General features: G+C 42.4%; 1 protein-coding gene across 1 annotated transcript in view; it reads right to left on the bottom strand.

Moving 5' to 3' along the window:
- The window catches only part of ALCAM (activated leukocyte cell adhesion molecule), a 118,194-nt gene extending 98,639 nt beyond the window's left edge, over positions 1-19,555 (bottom strand). The window contains exon 1 of the mRNA XM_069022108.1: positions 19,214-19,555. Coding sequence (XP_068878209.1) covers positions 19,214-19,313 — 100 coding nt within the window. The 5' untranslated portion in view covers positions 19,314-19,555. The remainder of the gene's footprint in view (positions 1-19,213) is intronic.
- Positions 19,556-21,029: the final 1,474 nt, after the last annotated feature.

The raw sequence follows: 21,029 nt of genomic DNA, 5'->3' as shown, positions 1-21,029 counted from the left end.
TTCAATATTAAAATGCAGACAGTAACAGCAAATAATTAAGCAGTATTTTTATTTCCTCATTTTGAGGAAACCAGTCACACTATATGAAAATACAGTGATCAGGAGTCCACTCACACCACTATGTTTTTTTCTTCTGTACGATGTTTCTACAGTGCAGTAATAGGGCACAAAGCACAAGGAAAAAGGCATCTGCAGAAGTACATGTTAATCTGCAGGAACCAGCTTATGGAAACCTCTGCTACAGTTTATTTTCCTTGCATTTGAACTTGCATAGCTTTTGAGGAATAAAGCAAAACAAAGAACTGCAATGTAGTAACAGAGAATTAAAACACATTCAGTCAACACTGCCCAAGGCCCATTTTAAAGGTTGAAAAAGAAAATAATTCTATGTTTTCTTAGTGAGACAAAAAAATGGAGATAGCAGTGTTTGGATCATCATCTCTGTTGCATCACTCTCTTCTACTCTTTGTTCACAAAAAAAAAAAAAGAATTGCCAACTAAATGCTTTATGTAATTTATTTTAAAATTAAAAAATACCACTTTAATAACTGATCAACAGGAGGAATTTATAATGAAAAATGGGCTTTAATAATATTCACTACACACAGAATCACAAGGGTTTATTGGTAATAAAAGCCTTAATTACAGACTCAATTATTGATAGGCATAAATGAAGTACAGTTATATCATTTTTATAAGCTGTGTAAAATATAAAATAGCAAAGAAGCCATTCCTGGGCTTTATTACTTAATGTCAGTAAGCAATTTTTTTTTTTTTTAATTTTTGAAAAAAAATTCTGCAACAGCCCTCATTCCCTCTGCTTTTCTTTTCCTTTACCTTACACTTAGCTTTGCCATCTCCATCCAATTTCTCCTTTCATGCAGTAACAGAGTCCTTCCCAGGCTACTTAAATTCTTTCATTCTGTCATTTTAGATGATTATACAAATGAGCTCCACTGAGTTTTCGACCTGGCCAGCAGCAAACCAAGCAGCTCCTGCTCCCCCAGGCATCCGGCAGCAGCACTGCCTCAGGTGCAGCAGCATTTGCTAGAGGGACAACCCCACCTGGCCAGGAAGAGGGTGATGGTGACAAACCAGTTTCATTCTAATAGCCTTCTCTCATCTCTGCAGAGGGCAGAGCTCACTCTTATGTCCCTGTCCTATCCACACGGGACTTTGAGAAACAGTCTTGCAAGTCTCCAACCCCTTTTGTATGGCTCGGGCACCTCTGAGCTGATGTTCCACAAGGTAGCAACAAAACCAGAAGGAAAATTGCCTTGTTGACAATGCAACTGAGCAGCACCTTCATAAATCAACTCCTAGCACAGTACCACAGCTACATCTTTCCCCTCCAGAGTGCTGTGCTCATTCCAGGATCCTTGCACAGCCCCAGGCACACTTAGCACCCCAGAACACCATTGCCAGAAGACACCTGCCCTGCCCTGCAATCAACCCCCTGCTCACTGAAGAGTTGGTTAAACCATCTGTGTGGTCTGGATTCCCTGACTAATTTGTGCAGAAGCTTGGGACAGCTTGAGAAGACATGCATGATCTCGGAGAATAGAAAAATAGCCCCTCTAACCACAGATATCGAGGCCTGAAGGAGCATCGAGCCAGTCAGACTAGAGGAGGTTGTCATTCTTACCATTGCTTCCCGTTAAATAAAGATTTCTGAGTTAAATAAAGGTATCAAGAGTACCTAAGAAATGTTTTCATTTTCACTGCTGCTGCAATCTGCAGCTGGCAGTTGAGTTTCTCAATGAGGACTTGGGAAGAAAAACTTCCACAAACTTAAAATGACTGGACATTTCCAGAGATTCAAATGCTATCTACCTCTTTTAAAAATAGAGATGCAGTGAGGACACTAAGTCAATTACCAAAAAAGATAATACTGAAACAGAAAATGCAGTTAATGAGAGCCTGACTAATGCCAATTAAACACTCTTTGAAAAAACAGGATGCCTATGATACTGTATGATTCAGAAACTAACTGGTCTATGAAAATCAGCCTTGAACAATAAATAACAAATAGTTGTGTTAAATAACTATGAAATTAAAACAGAGCAAGAATGCTTTTTCTGTAATTAAAAATGAGCAAAAACTCAACTGGTAACAGCAAGCAGTTTCAGTAGATTTTACCATGCTCAAAGAGAAATAAACAAAGAAGAGGTACAAGACACCCAGTTTCACCAAAATTAATTTTATCTTGGGCAAAATAACCAAGAAATACAAACAAATCAAATACCCTACTGGGCATGATCTGGCTAGTGGAGAAACTTGATCCAGCCATTTCTGATAGCTGCAGATATTAGGAACTTAAAAAAAAAAAAAAAACAACCAATCCCCCCCCCCCAAAAAAAAACCAGCAACAACAAAAAAACCACCCTCAAGTATTATACTGCACAAAAGATATTTTTTTAAATATTTCAGTGAAGCAAGCTATGCAGAGGTGTGCAGCTCTGACAGGATATGCTGCCATCCAGCAGAAAACCAGAAACAAAGCCTGCACAAGCCTCCAGAAATAGCATCATAGAAGAGTTAATAATCAAACATCACCTATAGAACATTTGAGCAAAAATAAAGGAGTGTTTGATAAGAAGGTACTTAAAAAATAAGAACATGAAAGGTTGCATATAAACAGCAAACACTGGGCTAGCAGGACTGAAAGATTGACAATTACATGGCACAATGCACTCACAGCCTGTCACCAGCAACAAATAACTTCTGCATACAAAGAATTTTGGATCCTGGTTGAGAACGTTGGAGGAAAATAAAATAACAAAAAAAGAAGAAAGTTATCTTTTGTTACTCTCCCACTCATCTTTAAATTCTGAACAATGGTGTGGCTGAACTAACCATGCAGGGATGCAAGCATTCTTTAAACTCACAAAGCTGAAAGTAAAGTAATCTATGCTTACAAATGAAAAACAAGGTGTTTGACTAATGAGAAAGTACACACCGTCATTTTTGTTGTGGGATGAATGTAAATTGAGCTTAGAAATTGAAGGGCTTGACCCTCATCGTTCAGAAGCCAGTTTAAAAGACTTCGGGAAAGAAACATTTTTCCTTCATCTCCCTAAAATGCAGCATGTAGAAATACACTGAGATAATGTGTAGGCATTCACTGAAAATTATTACAGCTCCTAACCTTTGCTAACAAGTTTCAGGGCTAGGTAATTGATTATAAAAATGAAACTGCATTTACTATTTGCTAACTTCTGATAAGCAGCAGGTATATAATTGATTCTCCCTTTCAGTATGCATCCAACTGCACTGGTATGAAAGCCTGTATGTGAAATGCTGGTATTTTATTTAACAGTTTGTTTCACTGCCTACTTTCCCCTCTATGAATAAAGACTGAACTCAAATTGCCATAAAAAAATTATATGGACTACTTCAGTGTATTTAGTGTTCCTACTGGGTAAATGGCCTGAGACAAAATGAGATGCAAGGTTATCTTAAGTTTCTACTTTTCTGGGAGGGAATCTAGGAGTCAGAAGCAATCATTAGTCAGGGTTTCACAAGTCTCCCAAGAAGATCTGTGCCACAGAGATCTGGCAAATCTCATAATCCCCATGTTTCTAGATCTCCAAGACATAGTTTGGTAGACAAATTCTGATTAACTAGATGTATCAGAATTGTCTGCTAATATAAACATAGCTCTCATTAGCATGTGTATTCCTGGCAGCATAACAATTCTCCATTCTTCCTCTCCCTTGCTCTGCTTTTGACAGTGCAGTCTGCTTACGCAAGCACATCTATGCTCACACCGGAGCTGGCATAGAAGCATCAGGGAAACATGCATTATACTATTGAGCAAAGTCTGCTGGGTAGTTAGCCCTGAGAATTCTACCTAATGTTTATCTGATGTGTTTCCTCTCTAGATTGTCCCAAAACCCCTAAAGCTTGTGTTTAATGACCCTCAGGGAGAAAAGAGCAGTGTCCTTTAGTCCTTTGCATAATCTCCTGCTGGCCTAGAGCACAAGTCTCTCCCCATGGTCACTCACACAAATAGGTCAAGGCAAAGGACTTTGAATCCTCATCACATTCACTTCTGATGGAATGATTCCTAGACTGAGAAATTCTGCAAAAAACTCCCAGGTGTTATTTGAAATAACAGATGAGCCTATGATTAAAAGATTCATGCTGTCATGCTATCATAGGCATGGTTAATGCAAAACAAAAAAAGTATTTGTTTAAGCCCATTCTTTCTTTAGACTGAGGATGAGTTCAAGTAGAGAGCACCATGCCTAGAGATCAATCCTCCACTGACGTGCCTGTCCACTGCAAAGGGAACAGAGCACATGCCAGTCTTCAATAACTCCCGCTTTATCCCAGTAAATTTTCTATAGGTCTTGCTTCCTATCACAGTTTTATGCACTGAGAGCCAAGGTTTTACAGGATTTTATTTATGCCTAGACAACTTTTTAAGTCTCTTGCAGCTAGTCACAGTGATCCTTCCTTCACTTACATTTCACAGTCTTCCAGTATAATGAAAATGGATGTCCAGGAGCTGGAACAACCTAAATGACCATTATTCACAACAATCTAATCAAATATGCTTCACTGAAACTTAATATTTAAAAAAATACAAGCTGAAATTAAAACTATTCAGGGAGTTTATTTTAAATAGCAATAACAATAAAGCACTACAATATCTCATTGAAAAGTGGGACACAAAACCACATGAATGGGACCATAACTGAATTAGTCTACACTGCAAAATAAACAGTAATCATCACAGGATTTGATAGCCATGCATTTAAACATATCCTAATCCCAAAACTAATAAGAAGGCATAACTATAAAAATAGATCTCTCATGTTAAGTCTCATAAAAGTCACAAAACTGCAAATCTGCTCTAAAGGATTTTCTCACATTTTAATTAACTATCATAAAAATATTGTGATGAGATAATCTCAGTTTATATAGAAGCATTTTCTCCATTTAAAATTATACTCAAGAAAGCTTAGTAAGCTGCCTATTCCCTGCTGACAGGCACAAAAAAATATATATTCATTCTCATACATTATATTTTATAGATGGGAAAACCATGTGTGTGCAATTTAAAAATGAAGGCTTTAAAAAGTCAGCCAAAGAGCTGAACTTGCATCAGTCTTGGGAAGACTGAACTAGATCAATCCCCTACCTAAACTATTTCTCTGCAAGTCATGATAGCTCAACAGGCTCTGCAAGGAGCAGAAGATCCTATGACTCACAGCCAGTATCTAGCATCTTAACAGCCTCTACACCATGGTTTACTGTGTCCTCCTGTGCCCCCTCTGCATGGGCCCTGCTATCTCAATCCTAAAAATTAGGTCCTTAAGAATCTATTCAAATACTCAAATAATTTCAAAGCTGGGTGTTCAAACACATGCTGGATCATGGCACAACACTACTGTGTTAGCTCAGTTTCTGGATTTAGTAACTAAGCAAAGCTGCTGTTATAGGTTTACAGCACCTGTCAACTACCACAGGCTGATTCTCCCTACCTCAGTCCAGACACAGCATGAACAGGCTTAGATCAGAAAAATAGTTGACTGTTGCAATTTCAGTAACAGCACATCATATATCTGCATTTATTACAATGTTCTTACTAAACAACTAATGTTACATTTCTTTAGAACTGGTAAAAATGCATTGTGAGAACACAGGCTGCTTCCTTCCATGAGTGAGAGATTTTTGACCATCTTGAATGCCCACATTGTAAGGTGTGAGTCACCCCAGAGAACATCTGGTGGCCCAACAGGACAGAGACAGACATTTAGGTCACCCACTGATTATGCTCAGCACATGACACCCTTTCCCTGACACATTACCTCATACACCAAGACTCTTATGACAATTAGAAGAAATCACTGAGGGCCTCCTCCCCAAAAAGACTGTCAGTATGAAGAGCTTTTCAGTTTATCTGTCCTGACCCTAGATGGAGAAGGGAGGCTGTCTATAAAGGGTGCGTTAGTCCAGGTGATTCCCCTACAAGCACAAGCCATATATGCCCAGTGCAAGAATATGTCAGCTTTGCAAAATCCCTGTAGGGAAGCAGAGATGGCTTCCTGAGACAGGAAATATCACTCAACTGTGTGGCTGACAGAAGAGGAACGACATGGTGACATGGCAGTAACATGATCTTTACCAAAAGGGACATCCTGCTAAAGTATGGCAGGTGAAAGGGAAGGGTGTGACTGCCAAACCCAGGGGAGCACGTGAAGATACAGACAGGGGAGGTCAGGCACTGCCTACCTTGAAACTGGGTTCTCCCCTGCTCCTCTCCCTCAAAATACTCTGATCAGGGGCTCTCCTCAACCCCACCATTTCTCAGAATGCTTTCTGTTCCCCTGTCACAACTTGTTTCACTCGCAAGCCCAAATCCAGCTGTCCTTTCTGTGCAGAGGAGTTTCCTCCCCCATCCACGTAAGGGGAAGAGGAAGCACACACTGGCTCTGTGCGGCTGTGCCAGGGCCTTCTGCTTCCTTCCTCCTGCCACGCCCTGCCTGCTCTCCCATCCCAGGCTCTCCACCACCAACACTCCTTCCCCCTGTCTCTGTAGCAGCAGGGGACATGACAACCCTGATCCAAAAGCAGGGCTGCCCTCAGACTCAGCCGACTGTTCTCCAGAAACTCACAGCCACAAGACATGCAAGGCCCACACACGCTAGCTACAGCTCCTCCTGTCCGCACACTGTCTGTCCCTTCTGTCCCAGCTTCCCAAATGACATTGTATCCTCCCTGGTCTGCATTGCAAAGACCCCTTCCCATGATTTTTATTTATTTATTTTCACAGGCTTTAGGGATATACCTGGTTGGACATGCTGGAAGTAAGTTCTTTGCCTTTTATTTGGGTATGCCGCTCTGGAGAGAGGCTGATCTGTATCTTTGGCCCGATGATCACCGCTACTAACAGCGAACTTCTCTTTCTAGACTGTAAATGTTCCAGTCATAAATATTTGCTTACAGAACAGCGACAGAAAAGTGAACTTTTAAGTAGACACATTAATACACCCTGTCAAAGATCCAAAGTGCTGCTGTTGCAATCCTAGATACTCCAGCTTTAATTGTTCCGACCTCTAAAGTCTTCACTCTCCAAAGCCTACAGAACATAGAGACGTACACTAGTCAATGACAGTGAAGTTAAGCAAACAATATGCTAGCAAAAAAAAAATTCTATTTCTCAGCCTGAAACATTCTCAAATATCTTTTGATGTTCAAGTGCTTTATAAATCAAAAATACCTCTGTTATTTTGCTTTCTTTAAACAAGAAATCTAGACCTTTTCTCTTAAACTTCAGCTGCCAAAAGAATAAAAATTGGTGGGTAAGAATTTAAGTAATCTTTGCATCATTTTCCCTTTCCCATGATTTTGAAAAGTCAGGTTCAGACTCTCCTCCAAATAAAACGGCAGTAAAGCACAGCTTTATCATCCAACTCACTTTACAAAATTTTAAACCTTCACTCGTGTGTGTCATCAGTAGAAGAGATCACGTGGCAATATACAAAATACAGCACCTAGAAGGCATAGTTAAAGCCCACATGACAGTCAGTCCAAGGCTAAATCACAGACACTGATGCTCCTCAGCTGCAGCAGTAGCTGGTGGTACCAGCTGACACTGTCAGACTGCCTCCAGAGTCACAAAATACTCAGCCGAGTCCCTTCCTGCAACACTGGGAAGAAACAGTGTCTCACAGGAATTGCTACTCCTGAAGCAAATGGTGGTGGGAGCTGGATGTCCCTGAGCTCTTTGACCTGGACATGTACTGTTCAGGTTCTGATCACAAGGCAATTTCCCTACTCCAAGCCTTGCAGGGCAAAGTTCACCCATCCCTGACACTGGGAGAGCTCTTCAACACCTGGTTGTTCCAGATGTTGTACCAGTTCATCTGGTATATCTGCAAACATGATTTGCAGAAGATTAAGCATTCCAGACTCACCAACAGCTTGTTGGCAATAGAAATTATCAAGGATGTGCATCCATTGCAGAAGCAGACCATACAAACTATCCAGCCTTGCACTTGCAACTGAAGCATTACCAAGCAGCCAAAGGATGTGAAGTGTCCATTATGTTTGAAGCATAGCTTCAAGCAAATGCCACAAGGAACATAAATCTCATATAATTTTTTCACCACTAAAGTACCAGAGGTCACTCAAATCCTTTCAAATGAAATGTATGCTGTGGTACTTCCACCCTGACTTAACAACCCAGGAGTGCTGACATGTCCAAGGGAAAAATGGTTCTCCTAAGCCACTGTCAGTCCCAGCTCACAAAAGCTTCTACAAATATCACTGTTTGAAAATCCTGGCATATAGTGCCACTGTTTTCAGAGAACACTGATCAATTTCCTCTTTCATTAAGTTATACTTAAAGGAAAAAACAAATCCACAACAAAACAACCAACCAACAAAACCAACCAAGAAAACCCCATCCAACACCAAATCCACGTCCAGTCCTCAGTGTTCCCCAGCCAGAGGGAATTAAAGAAACTATGGGTTTTGGGTTCTTTTTAACTTTCAATTTGCTGTTGAGGAAGATAATGGAAAACTGCAGAGCTTAGCATTTTATTAGCAGCTGGAAGATTTAGGTCATAACCTCACACCTGGAATTAAATGCAAGTCCCAATAAAACTTTTGGTTTTCTAGTAGCTATCCTTCCCTAAAGACACAGTTCAGCTTTAAAGAAGGAAAAGAAAATGCAAAAAACAGAACTAGAAGTGACTTAAAAGCCAACTAAAAAACCCTTTCAGGCATCATGAAAAGCTCCAGCAAGAAAATGAGATTTTCATTGCAATATTCCTTTTAAAGTTTCTATTTTTAATTAACAAGTTCCCTCAAGTTTTATGTAGAGTTTATCACACTGTCACAGAACTTGCAGTCTGTGAGACACCAACCTCCTTCTGTGGTCATGAAAAAAATCTGTACTGTACAGCATGTCCAAAAAAATAGCAAATACTGACTTTATTGCATGAAGAGAGCCTCCTCACAAGGAGTCATGGTCCCCACATGCTCAGCACTCTGCTTTCTCACACTTACATGAAAAGCTTCCCAGAACAATTGTTGCTGTTTACAGATGACAGCGCCTCACAGGAAGACTAGAAACCAGTTGAAACACAAGTGAAATCAAGCTATGGATGCTACTTTTGTGTATTAGAATCCACACCAGAAACAAGGCATCCCACCATACCAAGAGGGTAAGTTTTTATAAATACACAAAATTTCCAGTGCGAAGCTCATATGTGGCCCTCAGGAGTAACCATATGTAAAACTAAGAATAAATCATTTTGAGAAACACTTCGAATGCACTACTTCTGCCCAGAAAAAATGACAAGCTTTTGGACTGAGCCATCAACCTCAGCCTTCAAAACTACTCCCACATCAAATAAAACTGGACTGAGCATTCCAGCTAGAAATGATTCACCTGCCTATCCTCCTCTGGGTGCAGATATCGCTCCTCCCAATATCCCACTTCTTTCTGGATAAAGCTGCTGGCAGCTCACATTCAGCCATTCAGCATTCACTAAAGAAACACAGTGTTATTCATTCCTCTATGCCCTGTGCCACTGATACAATGGAAAGAGAGCCAAAGATTGTGAGCATGCTGGATGTGCTGAAACCCATCTTTCCATATCACTGCTGTACTTGCAGATGGACATAATGATTAAAAAGTGAGCCACAGAGGGCTTCATGAACCATTCAGAGCAGGAAAAAAAAGTGAGATGTTTCTAAAGTAAGCAGACACCTCTCTGCAGTAGGTCAGAGAGCAAGCATGCCCCCAGCAAAAGGTGGGAATTTCTCATGCTCGGGAGGAATAGACAACTTTCTCCTCTTAGGCAGCAGAAATGAAACAGCCACCATGGAATTACAGGTGACCACCAATCCAGGGAGATCCTGCCTGCTGGCTCTTGAGCTGCATGCTGTCCAAGAGAACTCCAAAGCTCCCCACACTAAGCTGTGCTGCCCTGGTGGCTGCCTCAGCATTCCAACCAAGGCCCCCTTTGCAGGATGATGACAGCCAGGCAGGCTCTGCAGAGCCTAACACTGCTGGCATGCCCCAACACCCAGCTACATTCCCACCCCCACAAGACCTCCAAAAAACCACAATTCTCATTTCCCCTGCTCCTATCCCTTTGGCTCTCAGGCAGACACAATGCATCTCTTATGGCCCTCAGATACACCAGCAGTTTATATACATAGGCCAGAAAGTTTGCCTTCCTTCTGGCTGCAGATACCAAGGGCTTAAGGCTCTTTCAAGACAAGGAAAGAACTTTCTTACGGAGCAGGCAATATGCTAGGAGGCATAGAAGATGAGAAAATATTCTGTGAATCTACTAAGAAATGGTTAACCTGCCTCTATACCCATGGTAGTCACCTTTGCAACACACCACTTATTTCCTGCTATCTTAAAAGTTTTAGGCTCCTCCCCCTGCTGCCCCTGGAAGCTGTGCGGAAGTTTTGGATTTAACACCCCATGACACTGATTGTGCTGTAATCAAACCTCTCCTGATGGGAGAGAGTTTTTAAAGTCCTTGCCAGGGGTTCCAGAGACAAATGGGACTCTCAGCCTTCTCTGCTTCTTGATAGTTGTTTATTAAGTCTTATCAGAAAAAAAGAGTCACTAGCGTGTTCCAGACATAGCACAAAGCAGAGAATACAGGAGAATGTTGAATTATCAAGATTACACAGCCTTTTTAAAGGTAAATCAACCAATGGTTACTAAAACATACATTATTTTTACTTTTCTACCAATTATTTAGTAACACAGCCAGAAACTGTGGAATTCTTCGTCCAATCATCCCAAACTACTTTTACTGCAGAATATGGCGTAGTAGAAAAAGAAGAAGGTTTGGAGAACAACAACAATCCTCCATTTTGATGGTTTTTGCTTTTATCTATTTACTACCTTAACAAACCCAAAACCTCTAAATTTTTCACCCTGTGACAACCTTACACAGTAGTCTATCACCTAATTTACACTAGTGTAGTTTCTAGTTCTTCTCTAAGAGTAGGCAGTTTTTTCCACAGGCAGAGGTCGAAATTTGTGTTGTTCAGGGGGAGTGAAACCCCTCAAAACAGGGAGAGAAATATTCTCTGCACTCTGGGTTCCTACAACCCCAGGGTACTTAAAGTGACAAGAAATGACCCACAGACACAAGGGAGTCTGGATGAAATACCAGAACCTGACCCTTACCAAGCCTGCAGGTGAACTTCCAGAAGGCACGCTCCGAGATTCATATAGACACTTCAGAATTTGCTGCTGTGGGGCACCTCATATTAACTGGGGTTAAATCTTGAGGGTAAAGGACTTAAACTTCAAAGGTAAAACAGAACATGTTGCATCATTCAACAGCAGTGTGATGTGCCAGGTCAAACTGAACTATGGAATAATCACCCCTCCAAAAGTCCTGTTACAGAAACCATTTCAAGAGCAAAACTACCAGAGCAAACCATTTTCTAGAAGCTTTAAATATTTAACAAAACATAAAATATTGTGGAAAACAAAGGTGCAAAATATAAACTTATAAACAATGCGAAGTAGCTGTCATTATTTACTCATACATTGGTGACTGTTTCAAACCACAGGACTCCATTACTAATCATAATTACTAGAATTACTTTACTAACTGTAAAGCTTTGAATCACTAAGTTCTTGTCTGTGCAGAAACACAATAGTAAGAAACATAATTCACTCAAACTGGAAGCTGCTGGGACATTTATAACACTGACTTCCTTATTGCTTCTGTGTGTAGGCAGGGCTCAAGTTTAGCAGCAAGTTGTGCAGCAGTTTGAAAACTGAAGAGTAATATTAAAAATACTTGACAAAAGTCTCAGTCACGAATTAAATTTGGAAAACTTATCCCCTCACTAACCTTTAAAGCTGTCAAGTGTAAGATGCAAATATTTTCTGGATTTACATCACCAGTTGTCAGGGCACTACTTTGCTGTCAGTGTCAGAAATTTTCACCTTCCCCAGTTTTAGAAAGCAAATCCCAGAGTGGGGTGTCACTGTGTGGATTTTAAGATAATACCTACCCTATCATCCTCTCCATAGGCAAGCATTTGATGTGCTGTATCATGAATGAAGAAATTGATTCAGCATTATTCTCTCTTCTGAAGTTACACAGCTACACTGAAGCTCCCCAAATCCTGCCTAAATATTCCATTTGTCCTTTCCATGTTCCATGTATGATTTTGTAGGTAAAGGCCATTAAGTTCATCTCTACTCTCCAGAACAACTAGAATAAATCAACATGCCATGATTTTATGTGGATGAGTCACAGAACTCACTTTGCTAAACACATGGGGCTTTGTACGTTTCACAAATAAAATTCCGTGCCAAAATGGAAAAATGCATAGATTAATACTCTAGCTATCTCATCAACAGCAAAATAATTCAGAAGCTGCAATTAAAAGAACAGCATCTCACAAATAATTTTGAGATCTCATAGTTACATTCAATGGCCCATTTTTAAGCCCAATTCAACCCATGTATTCTCTGCAAGGTACCCATTTACTGACTCTTAAGTGAACATTTACCATTCCACCTCAGAGATAAACTGTGCCAATCCTTAAAATATGAGTCTTAGGAATTCTTCCTAAGCATGAAAAACTCACTCAGCTCAACAGTGAGTTCTCAAAAAATAAATCACTGCATTTTCTAACAATAACAAGCAAACAACAACAGCACAAACAAACCCAAAACCCACCCCACCAAAAACTCACATTAAAAAGGCAAAACAACCAAATCATGAAATAAGTCAGTTGTATATAAAATGCCACACTTAAATCAAGCTGTACACAAGCTATATCTATTTTGTTCTCCACTATCTATGGTTAGTTTCTTTAGTTAAATTGGAGAAAAACTGATTTAAAAAATGCAACTTCTGCAGCAAGTGAAATAATAAAGGGCATTTGTCCATGATTCATCTGATTGAAGAATAATGCTGAGTTCATTACAGGCCTACTTGAAGGTGACTCAAAGAATATTTTTTTTAGGAGAGCTGTTCTTTAATTGGACTTCATAATTAGTTTCAAAACCATGTGATAAGAAGTAATATTTTAAAAAGGAAAGTATTGATGAAAAATATAAAGTCCGAAGTTTACAGAGCAGTTATCAGCTTTCTGTATGCATGCTTTTCTGCATTAAAGACATGGAATGGGTTAAAAGCATACCAGCACACACCTAAGATGGCTTCTTTCACAATGACCATGTTTACACTTTGGCATACATATTCCACTTCCCCTTTTAAAAAAATCCTAGAAGAACTTACTGAAAAAACAGGTTTTTTTTTTAACAAATGTCCTACCTAGCATTTTACTGGACGTGTTCTAGCTTTCTCTCACCACAACAATAAGTCTGGTACAATCGTTCCCTTATCCTCTTTGTACCCTATTTCATGCCACACCACTCTTGGCCCATTCCATCCCTGAAAATACCCCCTTTTTATTCTAATTCTTCTCCATGAATCTCACCACCTGCCTCCCCAACTAGAAAGTGTCACTTAAAAACCTGACTCTGTAGTGTATCCATCTAAAACACCCAAAGCCTTGCAGCAAAAGAGAACGTCTCTGATTGAGTCATCTTTTTGGGTCTGTCTAGTATGTGATTTGGCTTTGCCCTTCCTTCCCCTTCATGCAACAGGAAGGCTGTGATGAAAGTAAGATGCTTGCAGTAACAAAGCCTACCACTACAAAACAGTGTGAAGAAACAAAGACTTTTAATATAACTTTCTGGCTGAAGCCAGAGGTCTGGGAAAAGCTGAGACGCGCTGCTTCTAACAGTAAAGTAGCGGAGCTCCCTCTATTGAGTTAGCTGCCAATATCTCTTCAAAGTTTAAAAGATGCCAACTATGGTAAGAATCTATGTTCTATTAAAAACCCAAAACCCTCCAGCCTGGGCAGCTGGGACCCATCATATGTACTGTATGCAAGAGACAGCTAAGGGAAGGGGACAGCCACCACACAGAGCCTTGACACATGCCAAAATGTCACTGCGTGCCAGGGCTCCAGCCCTGGGGACTTCTGCTATCCTTGGCTGCTATTTGAGAGGTTTCCCTCAGGTCCAATATTGCTGTGACCAGCACCCATGATTAACGATGCCAGGAGGTACTACAGATGGTGCTACCACAGCACAAAACACAACACATGCATGCAGTTCAAGCTTTTGAAGTTTTTCTTCACAACAGGGGTTAACTATACAGAGTACAACCTAAACAAAATGTATGGATATAGAGACTACTGAAACACTCATTAAATCACCAACTGCACATTTTAGTTCTTATCAAGGGAACAGCTTAGTACTTCCATTGCTGTCAAAAGCACTTCAAATGCTTTCTAACCAAATGTTACAGAACTGTTCTAACCCCTGATAACCTCTAAAAATCATACCCTGAAGCTGCAGATGCTTTGTCTTGCTCTCTACACTATTTTATCATTTTCTCCCATTTTTTACCTCCCAAAAGAAGTGTATTTCTTATCAACAATAAAAATACTAGTTCAGCAGAAGTAGTAGTGTTTTAATAAGTAAATATTTATTTGTCTTTCTGGAGACCTATATGCATGATAACAAATGCAATTTGATCTTAAGCTAGGCAGAAATTCCTCAAAAGAGCCAACACTTTGAAGCAGTAGATTAACATCCACTGATGTAGGAATGATTGTGATTCAAGCCATCCTCAATAAAACACACTGGGGAAGAAGAAAAAGGAAACAAAACCAGAGAAGAAAAAAAGGAAGAAACTTGATTTGATCACTGACAGTAGAGGACTGTCAGAATACAAGGTGAATTGCAATCTCCTCTCTAAATGATGATATTCATTTTCTAGTGTATTAAAGGCAGAAATGTACAGCTTCCTTTAATATTCATCCTGTTCCCATTAAAGAAAATATACCAAGATAAAGAACATGTAGGTCAAAGCCTTGTCTTCTGGGAAGATAACACTCAACCATTTCATATCAACGGGAGTTGTTAATATTCAGGTTTTCCTGGAAAATGGTGTTCTGCTTGAGTCATTTCTAATTACCACCCTACAGCATTTACAGTTCTTTAAGAGTCTCTCATTTGAGCATCAGTGCATAGAAGCGTAACTATTTTTCCTGAAGACAGAGGAACTTGAGAGAAATCAGAATATTGCAACAGGTCCTCAATTCTCTTACAAATGTGGCCTTTCAGTTTACAGACATGTTTTTTAATAAAAAATGACTGTATTACCAGAGGAAAAAGCTACACACCAGCCAACCCAGAGGAACCTTGAGTAGCACTGAAGAGAGTTGGCAGAACTAACCAAGACTATACTAAGAAACCATACTATTAGTGATGAGGAAAAACAGTTTCAACAATCAGCATGGTAGTATTAAAAAAAGCCACAAACCTCCCGTGTGTGAAACGGCAGCAGAATAAGCACTGGAGACCAGACCTCGAGCCAGCTTTTCTGTGATCATCATGTTATGGTCATATAGTACAGATCACAAGAAGGGGAGACTGAATATTGGTAATCTAGGGTTAGGAGATCCAATTACAAATTACAGCTCCTACAAAATAAGCACATTCAGTCTCTCCAGTGTTAGTAGGCTCCAGGTACATACAGAAGTGTTACTCCTTTGTAGTCGGTTTCCTGTTCAGCAACCTGCTCAAGTTTAACCCAAGCAGTCCAAAAACACTTTGACCAAAAAATACTCTCCAGAAAGTCCTCTGGTAGGAACCTAAAAAAGCCCATCATGGTGTGATATGGTATGAGCAGCCAATACATTAAAGCTACTGCTGCTACAGAAATGCCTGTTTTCATTTGGCACAGAAGGATCTCATACGGAATCAGGTATGACATCATGGAAATCTGCAGTGAGCACTCTTACAGCTTAAGACTGTAAACCACACTACATAAGTAAGATAGTTGCAAGAAAATAGAGAAGAGAGTTTTATCCTGATCACACAGATCTAATTTGCATTATGCAAAACACTTAATTCTATTTATTTTCCCCTTTATGTATCATCCTGCATAAATATTTAGAGATTCTGTTCCCCAAAAATTTCTGCTGGAAGTAAGTAAACAAATGACTTCTACTACAAAGAAAGATAATATATAACGCCAGGGTAAATAATTTTAACAACCCAGGTTACTTTTAGGAAGGAGAATAGATGGTACTGTAAGAAAGGGTATTACTCTTACACAGGTTGAAAAGTGAAAATAAAATATCTTGAAATTAAATATGACTTGTGACAGACATTTATTTCATGAACATAACAACATATATTTTCTTCAATAAAAATCACTTGGCTGAAATTTCAAGGATTTACAGACCTGGATGATTTCTGTTGTTGCCCTCTGCCTTCTGAGTGCTACAAACCCAACAGTAGAGAGGAGAGCACAAAAAAAATAGCTTATGTTGGAAGACTTTTATACCAAAAAAGAAAAAAAAAAAACCCTTAATATATCAAATGCTTCCCAAAGCAATCAATTTAACAATTTATAACTCACTTAGGAATGAGTCTGGTTTGTAACCTGTATATTGGATCACAAACACATGGCACACTGAAGCATATACACGTGGTGCAGATGTTTTCTGACTTCAGTTTCAGAAAACCCATGTGAATTCCAGATCTTAATGTAGAAATCCAGTTTCCCTTGCTCAAAGCCATACCAGGTATAGCAGGGAAAAAACGCAGTCAGGGGTGAGGACACAATGAGTGTCACGTGAATAAGATTACACGTTTCAGTCTCACTAGGCTAAGGCAATATGGCAATATGTAACAAGTCTAGTAATAAAACGAGAGACTAAGAGCTTCATTGTTACAATCTACCAGAAAGCAGGGGGAGGGGGAAGCTTTACAAAGGTCATGATTAGCTGCTGATTAACAGTTGACTTTCTTTTCATATACAACCATTTCCTCTAGAGAAGTATGAGATTATAATCGGTGTTCTCACTTAATCTGACCTAGAGTTAGTCTCTTAGTACCAAATGTGTATTGGACTTCTCTCTTTTTAAGATGAGTATCTTCCTAGGCAGGTTGTTCTGTGAAGAAATAATCCCACGTTTTCTCATAAGGATCTCCAGTCCATCATGAATATTGCCAGAGATATTTATACCTGAGGCCCATAAACTTTTAATATGCTTTTAATAGCTCATCTACTGCTTTCTAGATCCAAAGCTCCAATGGAACTCCCAAAAGCCAAGCACCATGACAGAGCAATACATCCAGAATTTGTTTTGATGATAGCAAACTAGCTATCATCTAAAACACTGAGATAGCAAGGGGGAAGAAAGAGTAAAACTACAGCAGTATCAAGACTTTTTAATAGGTATTTTTATTCAAAGTATCATTTATATTTCTCAGAATAAACAGAGAACTAGAGGTTTAAATCTTCTTCTGGGCTTTCCAGGTATTTTCAGTACTGCAGGGAAAGTTTCCCAGCTGAGGTGGGGCTGGTTTCTCCCCACATGTGTTTCCTTACATTTAAGCCTGAGTTTCTCCTTGAGGGGGCAAAGAAGGAATGAAGAGCAGAAAGAACAATTTGGATGGTTTTGCTGACAACCTATTAAGACCATAGGTAGTCAAGTCCCATCTTTTTATACAGCTCCATGAACACAACCTTTGAGATAAAATATTTTACGGTTTCACATTTTCTTCAAACGGAAAATGTAGACAGTCACACAATCAGCAAGATCATTTTGTATTTACTGGGTGAAATCTCTCCACAGGGGCCAAGTCTTGCTTCTTAGAAGCTAAGATCCTTATCCCTCCGATAATCCACATGCCTTTAAGATTTCCTAAAATGAACAATCTTTCCTGAAGACTCTCTCTGCATCACAGCAACCAGTATTCTTTGTAAGCTCTGCCACCGGGACTGATATTTATTATGTCCGACAGTGATTATACACTGTATTTGCCAAAGCAAAAGCCAAGCAGCACAGCCTGACACGCTGCTTACGGTTCCGGTATTGCTGTTGATTCTGTCTGGAGCTTTTTTACTACTCTGTTTGAAATGTATAGATTCAGCAGCCTTATTTTACTGTTCTAGCTGGTTTTCTACTTGGAGCTTGTAAAACACAAGCATAAATGATCTAGTGAAAAAGGTCTGCTCTTCTCTTCCATTTCGACAAGACCATGCTGGCCGTAAATGGTAAACTGGAGAGCACATAACAACCAGGCAGAGGCCAGGAATGAAAAACCACCACCAACTTCAACACTTCTGCAAACCATCCGTTGTTGCAAAGGCACATAGAGGCAAAGCCATTTCTTAAAGCAATACAAAATTTTACCACAGGCTGACGCTCTTTCTACAAGAATAATGAGACGGTCCCCGCGCTGAATGCAGAACTCACTTCACAGCTTTTCCCTCATACTTCACTTTCACGCTCAATATTTACAAAACAAAGCCTACAAACACCTCATAGCCAAAATATTCCCAGAACAATTAGGGTATTTAGCACTCTCTGCGCCTTCCTACTTCCGTAGGGCCTCGAGAGTGCTTTTACTGACTGAGCGGGGAGGGGAAGCGAAGTTACCCACGCGACCCCGATCCGCCGGAGCAGCCTGAGGCACGCAGCGCTGCCCCCAGGCGCGGGACCCGCGCTGCCCCAGCAGACCGCCCGCGGAGGGGGCACCGACAGCGGGGCTGCCCCGCCGCGCCCGGCACCGCTCCAAGCGGCAGCGGAAAGCGGCGGGCGGCCGCCGGCCCCGCGGGCTGCCGGCACGGCCACGGGCGGCCACTGAAGGCGGGGAGGGGAGAAGCGGCTGAAGCGCCGAAGTTGCAGGCGGCTCGCTGCGCAGACGTGCCGCTCAGCCTGCGAGTGAAGCCGGCACCGCGCCGGGGCTCGGCTCTCGCTCCCGCGGGGGCAGCGCTACCAGGCGGCTGCTGACAACGCCCCGGGGGGACCCCACCTCCACTTCCCACGGGGAAAGATGAGTCCGCCGCCTCTCGGTCCCCCTCACCGCTGGGACAGCTCCTGCCTTTCCCACAGGAAAAGGCGGCATCAGCCGGCACACCCTCGGAGGGCAGGAGAGGACCGCTCTCCTCCAGTAGCGCAGCGGGCACCACCGGTCGGAGCCACCCCCGGCGCGCAGAGAGCCCACGGTAGGTGTCGGGGCGCTCCGGGGCGCTCCGGGGAGCGGCGGGCGGGCACCGCCACTCGCACCCCGGCCTCCCCTCCGCCAAGTTACGCGCGGCCGGGACGGCGCGGCCGCGGCCATCGCTTCCCGCGGGCGGGCGGGCGGACGGGCGCTCACCTGGCGGCAGGCAGAGTGCTGAGAGCAGGAGGCAGAGCAGGGGCGGCAGCGGGCGGCGGCGGCAGGAGGCGCAGGCGGCGGCGGCGGGGGGCTCCATCATCCCGCCTGCCCGCGGCGGGACCGGGAGGCGGCGGCGGAGCGGGGCGGCGCGCCCGCGGGGGCTCTTCCCTCTCGCACTGGAGCGCGGCGGCGACTTCTCCCTCGTCGAGGCCAGGAAGAAGCAGCGGCGGCTTTCCCCCGGCGGCAGGAGCAGCGGTAACTTCCCGGGCGCGGGCGGCGGGGCGGCTGCTCTCCCTCTCGGCGCGCAGCGAGGAGCGACTCCGCACCGGAGCAGGTGGCGGCTCCCTTCTGGCAGCCGAGCGGCGCTCCAGGACTGAGCGCTGCGGCAGTAGAGGCGGAGCCGGGCGGCGGCAGCGGCGAGGCTGGCCCGGCCCCCCGAGCCCCCGCCCCTCCCGGCACACGGCGCGCAGGCGGGGGGAGCCCCGTGGGCAGCCCCCGCTGCCGCCCCGCCGGGCACAGCCTCCGCTGCCGCCGGGGATGTGCCTCTCCTGCCGCCGGGGATGTGCCTCCCCCGCAGCCCCGGGATGCGCCGCTGCCACCGGGGCGGCGCTGTGAAGGCGAGGGGGCCTGGGCGGCGGGGCCGGCGAGCATGCGGGACAGACCGATCCCCCCTTCACCTACCCCTGTTTTGCCTCTGCTCGGTGCATGGGCTGGTTTCTGGTGCTGTGTTCAGGATGCGTGTTGGTTACGAGTACTGCAAATCCGCAGCTAAACAAATGAAATAATAATGGCAGTGCCCGTTCTGTTTTATGTATAGAAACGAGATGGTTCCTCTTCTGAGCCAAAATGAAAAAAGAAAGAAAAGGAAGCAAAGATAATAACGATCAGCTTAATCTGATTTAATTGATATAGCAGAGGATTGGATCAAAAGAAGGGAGCTCACAACACTCTAGCTGCATGAAGAAATGCACTGCAGGGTGAAGAGGGATCTTTCGTCACTTGTGGAAGTCGGCTGCCCTAAAGGTCAAAAAGATTCCTCATCAAAGTAATGCAATCCAGAAGCAGCGCTTTCATGCTCAGCGCTCTATTCTCCTCCGGTTTCGGTCTGAGTAAGCAGTGCTCTTTCACTGAGAGGGAAATAAGCACGCTGAAGCCGCACAGCAAGTTTCTCAGCTAGCAGTACTGCGTGATCAACATGTAGCCCACGCTGTCATGTGAAGTAAACCTGATGTCCAAACTCTGAAATATGAATAATGCACATAGTTTGGTCTCTCCAGAGGGACTTTCTAGTAGTGAAATCCGAAGTGTCAAGTGTTTCTTCACTTCACCATGTGATGATTTGAATTCTTGGACGGGAACTTCCCCAAAACTCCTGAAAATGAAAGACAAACTTAGCCTGTCTATTGTGCTATTCTCAAAACAATTTTCTTGATGGCTAACAACTAAAAATACTTAAACATTACAGTGATAGAGTACCTTTAGAAAAAACACAGCCTGTGTACTTTTTTGTGTATTATGCTTGTTTTCTGTAAAGCAGAGTAAGAATATTTGGCTTTTAGAACTTTAAGTCTAAAGCATTGTCTTCACTTCAAAAAGTCCTTCTGTTCTTCCACATTATTATTATTATCTTTCTTATTGTGTAAGGCATGCCATGCAATCAGTTTGAAAAATATTTTACTTTCTAGGCTTACTGCTCAGCAGAGCTCTGTCATCCTTTGTTTTCTCAGCAGATTTCTCTTTACGGGCGTATTACTAAACAGATTTAAAAAATACTACTTTTAAGATCAATAATCTTTTTGTTTACCTGTTGAAACAA

This window comes from Aphelocoma coerulescens, chromosome 1, assembly GCF_041296385.1.
Source record: "Aphelocoma coerulescens isolate FSJ_1873_10779 chromosome 1, UR_Acoe_1.0, whole genome shotgun sequence".
Taxonomy (NCBI): Eukaryota; Metazoa; Chordata; class Aves; order Passeriformes; family Corvidae; genus Aphelocoma; species Aphelocoma coerulescens.
This window is presented reverse-complemented; position numbering and strand designations above follow the sequence as displayed.